Source organism: Myripristis murdjan, chromosome 12, assembly GCF_902150065.1.
Source record: "Myripristis murdjan chromosome 12, fMyrMur1.1, whole genome shotgun sequence".
NCBI classification, from domain to species: Eukaryota; Metazoa; Chordata; class Actinopteri; order Holocentriformes; family Holocentridae; genus Myripristis; species Myripristis murdjan.
The window spans coordinates 21,705,387-21,716,465 of NC_043991.1; the positions used below are offsets into that span (position 1 = coordinate 21,705,387).

Below are 11,079 nucleotides of genomic sequence, written 5' to 3' on the forward strand. Positions count from 1 at the left end.
CAGAATTCATGGATCTCCTCTGGCCCGCAGCTCTCCGGCTATGGTCTGGTCTGGAGAAAGGATAATGGAGAGGGGCAGTGAGGGTCAGTGCCCCACACCCAGCTCTGTCCCATGGATGTGTACTGTCATCTCCACCTAGGTAGTCTATAATTCAGTTCACTGCTTATTGTAGTTGTGTTCTCCTATACTTTTCCCTCTGTGTCCATGCTTCTGTCAGGTTCAGCAGATGAAGAGGAGGTTAGGGAGGGGCAGGCTCATGGGTGCTTCAGAAACCTTTGTAGGACATCTTTTTTAACGCTGCCTTTCAGTCAGACTAGCACAATGATACTGTACATAGCTCATCCAGGAGGGCCCAAGAGTTTGGCTGATGCAAGACCCTTATAATGCATAGTTCCTGAGCACCAGAGCAGCAGCTATACCAGGTGGATCCCAGCCGAGACATTACAGCTACTGGGGGCAGCCTCTGTCGCACCTGAACCTGCTCACTACTCCTTGACGAGGGTCAGCAGATCTGAGTCTTTTAGTAATTGAAAATACACTCCTCATACAGAGCTGAATGCCAGTGTTAAACCAATATTTGACATCCACAAAGATAGAAGGTGAGTTCCTGTTTCAAAACGGATGCTTTAGTCTAAAAAAGGTTTAGTCCAAGTCAGACAAACATGCATATTTCTAACAGCTCAATCATTTAAAGCCTTTCAATTTTAATGGTCTTACTTTTTTCCCTCACATATCAACACAACCATCACAATCAGACTAAAGTGGGAATTAAGATACAAAAGTATGTAAATGTAATAATGGGTGTGTAATACCTGTGTAGGACTGTGTTTTGCATTTTAGTTAGCCTCATTTACTTTTTGTTGTGGGTGTGCTCTATTCCTGTTTGTTTTAAGATTCATTTTGCCTCTGTAGATCTAAGATATTCTCACATACACAAAGCCACACCTGTAAAGGAATGTGTTTGCATTGCACTTAATTTGGAAAGGAGAACGGATGACCTGTAATGTCAAGACAAACATGACTGATACATTATTCCAACTAAATCTGGTATTTTGATTTTAGTAATCTACTCTGGTTTGTGCTCATTGGCAAAGATGAACCGTGCAAAAAAGGCTTTGGAAATGCACACCAATTTGACCTGTTTGAGATCAACTATGTTATCAGAAAAATGCAAGGTAGGGAGATAACATGTGTGTATACTGTATTTGTTATGTAGCATGTGTTTTACATAAGGCACATGACCTAGAGAATACTCTACAAAATAATTATATATAGCTGTGACCACACAATACCATGACTGAAACAGGTGGAGATATTAAAACTACATAGTCCGATTATTGCTGATCTATTACATTTCAAAATATATGTTAAAACCACACAGGGGAGGTGGAGCCTGTTCATCCACTGATGTAACTTGGAGACAACCAAGTTCATCTGATGTAACTTCACTTCCTGCTGTTTAATCACATAGCCAACCTGCTACAAATGGCTCACACATGTCATGTCTTACCCATTGTTGTGACTCAGTTCAAAATAACACACGACCTAAATTATGGCAAGGATGAATGTGAAGAGAAAAATGACCATACTCGCATGGGAAAGGGCACAATCCACAAGCCTATAAAATGTGAAAATGCCCCCTTCATAGACTGGCACTTGACTGCACCAACTGTGCCCGACGCGACGCGTTCAGGCATGACTCATGACGTCGACTTGGCCAAACGTGTGCAAATCAGAGGCGCTCAGCATGCCGGAGGAAACCAATGAGCGCGTTCCAACGAGCTGTTGTGCAGCCAATCGCGGGGCTCCATAACGAGGAATAACTGGCGGTTTATATTAAGAGTGGCATCATCCACTGAACATCACTTCAAGTTCACAAGATACAAGAGAAAGAGTGGCAGACAGACTCGTAGCGCAACATTAAACTAACTCCATTTGAGGGAGCTGCCAAGGCCGGGGATTCATAAACTCATTTGCTCTTACAGGTATGTAAAACAATGTTCATGGTCGTTTCACGGCTGCGTTATTCTTATGAAACGTCAGTATAATTAGCTAGAACATTCTCTACGCCAGTGTTTCCCAACATTTTTTTTTTTTTTTTTTGTGAGTTGTTAATATGCAGTGGAGTGTGACAGGGCTTCTTCTTCCTGAAGTAGACAATGTTCACCAGATGATTCCAGACGAGGCCCACCACTGTCGTATCATCAGCATATTTATATGATTAGTGGCGGACCTGGCGACACAATCATGGGTCATAAGAGTGAAGAGCAGCAGACTCAGGACGCAACCCTGAGGGGAGCCGGTGCTCGGGGTGATGACTGAGTAGGTGTTCTTCCCCACACGTACAAACTGGGGCCTTTCAGAGAGAAAATCCAGAATCCAGTTGCACAGTGTGGTGCTGAAGCTGAGGGGTGCCAGTTTGCTCACTAGATGCTGGGGGATTATCGTGTTGAACGCTGAATTAAAATCAACAAACAGCATCTGCACAAAGGTGTAGGCTACTTCTCCAGGTGTTGAAGGCTCAGATGGAGTGCAGAGGAGATAGTGTCCTCTGTGGAGCGGTTCAGGCGGTAAGCAGACTGATACCAGTCAAAACCAGAGGGGAGTTTGGAGACAATATGCTGCTTTATGAGCCTTTCAAAGCATTTCATCATTATTGGTGTTAGTGCAATGGGGCGGCAGTCATTCATGCAGGTTATTGTTGGCTTTTTGGGCACTGCTATGATGGTGGCTGTCTTGAAACATGATGGCACGCTGGCCTGGTTCAAGGAGGTGTTAAAAATGTCCATCAGAACCAAGGTCAGCTGGTCAGCGCATTCCCTGAGCAGGCGCCCAGGTATCTCATCAGGCCCGGCTGCCTTTTGTATGTTGATGTTCTTCGGGGTCCTACGCACATCAGCGGTTTCAAACGACAGTGATTGTTCTCCTGGCTGCAGCTCAGATTTCCTCACTGTAGTTGAGTTGAGTTCAGTACTTGATTACAGCATTGTGTTAACCTAGCTTAAGTTAACACTGTGTTTTATTGACTGACCCCGCTTGGATTTGACAGGTTCAAAGTGTGGATATTTGTGGTTATCGGTGAGCTGCGGGGAAAGCTGTGTCCTCGCACATTCCCACTAGCCACGCTACTAACCTGTTAGCCCACGCTACCGGCGAATGAAAAACCCAGTTCATTATCAGATGAGATAGGGGGCTCCACCCCGGTCAGCGTTGGCCTCTGCTCCTCTAAACCAGTGGTTCTCAAACGTTTTTCAGTGATGTACTCCCTATGAAATATTTTTTTCAGCCAAGTACCCCCCAAGTTTAGCACGTGGGGGAAGGGGTCCGGGTGTCCGGGGGTCTCGGGGTTTTTCAGGATGATGACATTGAATACTGAATATAAAATTCCGTTTATGAACTTCCATTTATATTTTAATGAATATTAATTAGGCTAAATAATTATTTTTAAGGAACCTTGCATGGATGCTATTTTTTTTTTTTTTACATATATTTAAGCATTATTACACGAGAAGTGTAGAGATTAGGCTATACAACTATTACCAACAAAATAAAATGTATAATCAAAATGTATTCATGCTGTGGGCATTTCGCTCTCAATTATAAAAGTTTTTTGCTAGTATTCTCTCCATTTCAGCGGAAATACATGAGATCTGACGTTAACTAGTCCTTGTCAGCCAGCCAACTTGGACCTATCATGTTTTCTAGACATAGTGATTTCCCAACACTGAATAAATACCACACATAGCAACACCAAACTGCTTTGCTAGCTCAATCATGTTGTAATTAGAATATCCGCTGGAGAAAATATTTTTTTCATGGACTGACAGTTATACTCCTGCTGACTTCTCAGTCATTTTTAATCTAACAGGTGCCGTGACAATGACTCAACAGCTAATCTTTATCTACACTTTATCTTTATATTAACAGTATATTTAAATATAGGCTACTGCTTTCCAGTGTCGGCGCCAGAACGAACATATATCTTTTCATAAACTCACCGGCAGATGTTTTATTTCAGCTGGGGCTGTGTCACTCAAATTTAACGTCAGCTCCGATTAATGTGGGTAAGCAGCAAAAGTAAGCAGTAACATTAAGGCTGAACAACCCCACCTTTCCGGGGCTTTTGCTAATCACCTTTTCCTGCTATTATCAGTTTACCTCTGAAATAAAGATGACAGTGTTCCCAGATGTCTTGATTTATTAAATGCTCATTTCAATGTACAGTTGCAAACAAACTGACAAATTAATTAAATCAGTGGCTTAAGGCTGAATTATGCTTCAGCGTTAGAAGAGTGTACGGGGGTTGTGCGAAGCACGCATTTCCTACGCAGCGCGTGTGTGTCCAACATACCTCTGCGAAACACACTGAGCAATTCTCTGCCCACCAACGTCGCTGCTCTTCTGTAATGGCGAGAGGACGAGTCGTATAGGTGCGGGTACTTGCGCACCTCCTCGGCCAGGCGTTCTTCCGCGAGATCCAGCATTCTCCAAAGTTTTCAAACACAACCGTTGTGTCTCAACGAGTCGAGACACAACAGTTGTTTTAAAAACGGCGCTGCCGGACGGCATAACAACAGGATGTGATGCCGGTTGCAATGAAATGCCGGAAATGATAGCAGTAGTTACAATTTTTGGGAGGCGCGTGGCAAGGCTCTGCGGCGGTCGCACAACCCCCGTAAGCTTCGCACAACCTCCGTACGCTCTTCCTACGCGGAAGCATAATTCAGCCTTTAGGAAACTCATAAAGACCAAACAAATTAATAAAGATTAATAGGCTAATAAATAACTGATAACATTAACGCATTAATAACAAGAACAAAGTTATAGCCTGCACATCACTGTGGAAAATCTTACAGGTATTGTCCGTGGTGTTTAATCTGCCTCAGCAGGTACTGTCTGTGGTGCTGAATCTGCCTCAGCAGGTACTGTCCGTGGTGCTGACTCAGCCTCAGCAGGTACTGTCCGCGGTGCTGAATCTGCCTCAGCAGGTACTGTCCATGCTGCTGACTCTGCTGAGGCATTTCATTCTCTTTATTATAGAAATTAAAGCTCCATAAAATTCACGGAGGGTCTTGTCTAGCTCTTCTTTATTTACAGTTGAAAAAATCAACTGTTTGCCCGGTGTTTTTCAGGTAGTCTTGTAGACATTTGACGGCCCAAGACGCTGACCAGGCTGTACTGACTTCATTTCTTGACCTCTCCAGCTGATCCAGCTCTTCACTCATCACTCTCGCATATCTCAGCTTTCTCTGTTCTGTCTTGTCTTCCTCGTTCAGCCATTTATCCAAACTTAGGTCTCCATATAAATTAAAATTGACAACAAAATGGTCCATTATGCAGACTAGCAAAGCTGACAGTGGCTTTTGAATCGGGTTTCTGTGAAATGTTTTGTGTTGCCATGGAAACCACAAAGACTCAGGCAATAAGATGTAGGTGGAGTAATATTTTCAGTGATGAGGTATTTTTCATTTGAGCACGGCTAGCCATGTCGTCATGCTCATTTGAGCACATTCTAAACATCTGATTGACCAATCAGATTGCTCGGTCGGATCTACGTGTTGTATAATTTTTAAAAATCTCACGTACCCCTGGAGTTCGTCCACATACCCCCAGGGGTACGCGTACCCCCATTTGAGAAAATGCTCTAAACCATTGAAGTGTGGCATTTTAGATTTATGTAATCATTTGGGAGTCTTTGGTTTGGTCCATGCTTCCCCTCACTCAACTGGGTTAGAATCCATATTAGTAATAAAATGTGCTGGCAGCAGTACTATAATGTGTACAATAATGTACACGTAGCGTAACCAGGAATACGTCAAGAACACAGAAAAACGCCATGTTTTTCCCCCCTGTTTCTTAGATTTCTGCATAGCTTGGGGCCAAGAACAAGCGAAGATGAGGCTGCTGTGCCTGGTTTTGCTGGTCGCCGGCAGCGTGTTTGCCGATGACGACGACAAGAATGTGGGGACCGTGGTTGGAATCGACCTGGGGACTACCTACTCATGGTAAAAAAAAAAAAAAAAAAAAAAAAAAAAAGATGACTTGTGTGGCTGTTTAACCCTCCTGGTACCTTCAAATTTACCAACAGTTTTTATTAGCTGGGGTCAGTTTAACCCTAATAATTTTAACCTCCAAAAATACATTATAAAAATGTTACACTAGATTGTGACTTTGTTTCTTTTTGACTACCTAAACACCTCTTTACATAAAAAAATGACCTCCACATATACATCAGAGTTGTTGTGGGAATCATGTTTTTCCCTGTCACATGAACTGGACTGGGATGTTTTTGATCATAAATGGCATGATATAGTTCCTCAATGTCATCCAAAACAACTGAAACATTTTTGGAAACTATTGATATTTCTTATGTTTTATACAGCTTGCTCAGTCGGATCTACGTGTTGTATAATTTTAAAAAAAATTATACAACAGGCTGGGGTCAAATTGACCCCCAGAGAAACACAGATGCGTTGAAATTTGTACATAACATTGAAAACATCATGTTACAGATGCTTAATTTCTAAATCTTTGCTGTAGTGTTGGAGTCTTCAAAAATGGACGTGTGGAAATCATTGCCAACGATCAGGGAAACCGTATCACTCCATCATATGTGGCCTTCACCACTGAGGGAGAACGTCTGATTGGTGATGCTGCAAAGAACCAGCTGACCTCCAACCCTGAGAACACGGTTTTTGATGCCGAAAGGTTGATTGGACGTACCTGGTCCGATTCATCTGTGCAGCAGGACATCAAGTACCTGCCCTTCAAGGCAAGTTTCTTATTGTGAAATTAAGTTGAATTTGCGGCTGTAGGATCTTATGTTTTTAAGACAGTGTTTTAGTTGCAAACGATCTAAATTGATGGATGTTCTCCTCTCTAGGTTATTGAGAAGAAGAGCAAGCCCCATATCCAGGTGGAAATCAGCAGTGGCCAGATGAAGACATTTGCCCCTGAGGAAATCTCTGCGATGGTTCTGACTAAGATGAAGGAGACTGCTGAGGCTTACCTGGGAAAGAAGGTATGGAACGTTGTTTCCACACTTAATCAAATCAGTTATGAATGAGTGTTTGATGTGTCTTTGAATTAAAATTTTCTCTCCTGTTTTCTCAGGTCACACATGCTGTCATCACCGTCCCTGCCTACTTCAATGATGCCCAGCGTCAGGCCACCAAGGATGCTGCTGTCATCGCTGGTCTGAATGTTATGAGAATCATAAATGAGCCGTAAGTGTCTTATTACAATTTTTTTTTGTTATCCACTAATGTGGCACTGTAATTTGATGGTCTGAAAACAGTCTTCATTGTTATTATATTCTCTCTGAATATTTCATCTTAATTTGACTCTTGCCTTCTCCAGAACTGCTGCCGCCATTGCCTACGGTCTGGACAAGAAGGACGGCAAGATGAACATTCTGGTGTTTGATCTTGGTGGTGGCACTTTTGATGTTTCCCTCCTCACCATTGACAATGGTGTTTTTGAGGTGGAAGCCACCAATGGTGACACTCACTTGGGAGGTGAAGACTTTGACCAACGTGTCATGGAGCACTTCATCAAGCTGTACAAGAAGAAGACTGGCAAAGACGTGCGCAAGGACAACCGTGCTGTGCAGAAGCTGCGTCGTGAGGTTGAGAAGGCGAAGAGGGCCTTGTCTGCCCAGCACCAGGCCCGCATTGAGATCAAGTCCTTCTTTGAGGGAGAAGACTTCTCTGAGACCCTGACGCGTGCCAAGTTTGAGGAGCTCAACATGGTAAGCTGGCTTTTTCATCAGTTAAAGCTTAAAAATACAGAGAAGTATTGCACAAATAAAGCTTGCATTAGGCAAGCCTTTTCACCTATTTATTTATTTTGCCCAGGATCTATTCCGTTCCACCATGAAGCCTGTACAGAAGGTGCTGGAAGATGCCGACCTGAAGAAATCCGACATTGATGAGATTGTCCTGGTTGGAGGTTCCACCCATATCCCCAAAATTCAGCAGCTGGTGAAAGAGTTCTTCAATGGCAAGGAGCCCTCCAGGAGCATCAACCCTGATGAGGCTGTGGCTTATGGAGCTGCTGTGCAGGCTAGTGTGCTGTCTGGAGAGGAGGACATTGGTAGGTCATCATCCTGAAACTATTCTGTTTCACTGTCTTCAGTTTGCAGAGTAAGAATCATAAGCAGACTGGATTGTGTACCTAAAGGTTTCTTGCTCTTTTCTTACAGATGTGTGCCCTTTTGATGTGTGCCCTCTGACCCTGGGTATTGAGACTGTTGGAGGTGTCATGACCAAGCTGATCCCCAGGAACACTGTGGTGCCCACCAAGAAATCCCAGATTTTCTCTACCGCCTCTGACAACCAGCCCACTGTCACAGTCAAGGTTTATGAAGGTAAGAGTTGATCTTTTTTCTGGAAACTTGACAAATTCTTACAATAAATAACTGAGTATTTGTGATTATTAAGTACAGGCTTAAAGATATGAGAAATTTGTTTAAGAAACTTAGAAGAAACTAGATTACTCTGGATGTAATTTTCAATTGTCTCTTCAGGTGAGCGTCCCCTGACAAAAGACAACCATCTGCTGGGCACCTTTGACCTGACCGGTATCCCTCCTGCCCCCCGTGGTGTGCCCCAGATTGAGGTGACCTTTGTGATTGATGTCAATGGTATCCTGTGGGTCACTGCTGAGGACAAGGGCACAGGCAACAAGGACAAAATCACAATAACAAACGACCAGAACTGGCTGACACCTGAAGATATCGAGCGCATGGTGAATGATGCAGAGCGCTTTGCTGATGAGGACAAGAAGCTGAAGGAGCGTATTGATGCCCGCAACGAGTTGGAGAGCTATGCCTACTCCCTGAAGAACCAGGTGGGCGACAAGGAGAAGCTTGGTGGCAAGCTGTCCGATGAAGATAAGGAAGCCATTGAGAAGGCAGTGGAGGAGAAAATTGAGTGGATGGAGTCCCACCAGGTTGCTGTGCTGGAAGACTTCCAGGCCAAGAAGAAAGAGCCGGAGGAGGTGGTGCAGCCCATTGTGAGCAAGTTTTATGGCAGTGCTGGCGGACCCCCACCTGAGGGCGGCAAAGGTGACCAGGATGAGAAAGATGAGTTGTAGGCAGGTAGAAGCAACTCAGTTCTCTCTGTCGCCCTTGCCTCTCTGGTAGGGGCAATTAGATGTATATAATGGACTGATTGGACTCATGGTGAGAGAAATAGTTGTGAAGGGGTGGCGATAAGCGACCATATCGAATCTTCTGGACAGACTTTTTGAAATAATAAATTTCAATGTGCATGGTGGTTCTCTTCGCTGAGTGGCGGAGATATTCGTCGGCCCGGATTTGAGGCTTGCTGCTGCTGTTCTCAGGCAGTCCTGAAAGGGGTTCTGTAGGGGGGAGGGGCTTAGTGGGGTGGGTGGGGGCCACTCAGTGGGGCTTCTGTGGGTTCAAGGGCTCAACGTCTTCACAGGCAATGTCAAAGTTATTTATTGAATCTGGTCATTGTAGAAAAGACTTTCTACTGGAAAGAAATAAATGTTTGATACGAACTTTGAGTTGTCTCTTACTACTGTGTGTATTCATTTAAAAGGACATGGCGTGATATGGAACAGTCCTTTATAGTTACTCATGGTTGTCAAACGACTGGTGTTTCAAAATTAAGTGCAATTTTATATTCAGTGGTTTTCAAAGTTTAAGGGTATCCAGGGGTTCCAGCATAATAATGAATTGTTCACTAATTTCCTTAATATGAAAAAGGTGAGTGATTAGTTTCACATTGTTTTAATCACACCACTTTGAATTCATTTGCCCTTGCTTTTGCCCACATCTAATGAGAGTCAAACTTGGGAGTCTGGAACACAAGTTTGAAAACCTCTGACAAAGGTCTGGTGAGCCACTCATTTATAGACCTCTAGCCACATGATTTAAAATAACTCAGGCACTTTATCAGCTTCCAGTTATTCCACTACAAAACATACAAGCAATTCCACTGCAGTTCTGTATTCAACACTTAAACAACAAAGAAAGATGACTATTTACAAGATCCAAACACCCTCAGCACATATCATGTTATCACAGTCACAATACAGTCCTTATGTATGACTCCCTGTGTGTCCATTCCTCCAAATACAAAGGCCAGCTGAACTATCTCTACAGAGGCTGGGTCCCCTTCTTCACTCTCCTCAGCACACACCTTCCAAGGCAGTAAACACATGCCGTGGTCTAAACGGTTGGCTGGCATATCCCCTTCAAATTTCATCAGGATCCATCGACTTTTGGCTACAAAAAGAGAAGGCACAATATTACAGATGAAGAAAAAGCATTGTAAATGTATATTCTTGGGTTTTGGAACAGTATTTCAGTGGTTAGTTGCTTCATAGCAACATGTAGTTTAAGAACTTGACAGTTATTCTATTGTATTAAGAGGTGAGTGCAACCACCACAAATGAGCATGAAATCACACATATCAAAGGCTTCAGAAAACTGTGTGTACCTGTATCAAATCTGAACATGGAGTTGCTAGCTCTGTCTGCAGTCATCCCTCCGAAGATGTAGATGTTCTTTCCCAGCACCACAGCTGAGTGTGCTGCCACTCCTGGAGGAATATCGCCTTTAGCTTGCACTTTGTCTGCCTTGTGTTTCTGGTTGGGACCAGGAGGATGATGCTGGGAACAAAGTGAATAATGGAGAGGGGCAGTGGGGCAGTGCCCCACACCCAGCTCTGTCCCATGGATGTGTACTGTCATGTCCACCTAGGTATAATTCAGTTCACTGCTTATTGTAGATGTGTTCTCCTGTGCTTTGGCTGATGCAAGACCCTTATAATGCATAGTTCCTGAGCACCAGAGCAGCAGCTATACCAGGTGGATCCAAGCCATTACAGCTACTGGGGGCAGCCTCTGTCGCACCTAAACCTGCGCACTACTCCTTGATGGGGGTCAGCAGATCTGAGTCTTTCAGTGACTGAAAATACACTCCTCACACAGAGCTGAATGTCAGTGTTAAACCAATATTTTTGACATCCACAAAGATAGAAGGTGAGTTCCTATTTCTAAAAGGATGCTTTAGTCTAAAAAGGTTTAGATAGATAGATAGATAGATAG

At 43.6% G+C, this 11,079-nt stretch overlaps 1 protein-coding gene across 1 annotated transcript; it reads left to right on the top strand.

The window, feature by feature from the left end:
* The first annotated feature begins 1,887 nt into the window (after positions 1-1,887).
* LOC115368494 (endoplasmic reticulum chaperone BiP-like) lies at positions 1,888-9,212 on the top strand. Its single transcript, XM_030064609.1, has 9 exons — positions 1,888-1,985; positions 5,861-6,005; positions 6,541-6,772; positions 6,884-7,021; positions 7,114-7,226; positions 7,360-7,750; positions 7,857-8,094; positions 8,204-8,368; positions 8,528-9,212. Exons 2-9 carry the CDS (start codon positions 5,896-5,898, stop codon positions 9,094-9,096), a joined length of 1,956 nt encoding a protein of 651 aa, XP_029920469.1. The 5' UTR covers positions 1,888-1,985; positions 5,861-5,895; the 3' UTR covers positions 9,097-9,212.
* The last annotated feature ends 1,867 nt before the right edge of the window (positions 9,213-11,079 follow it).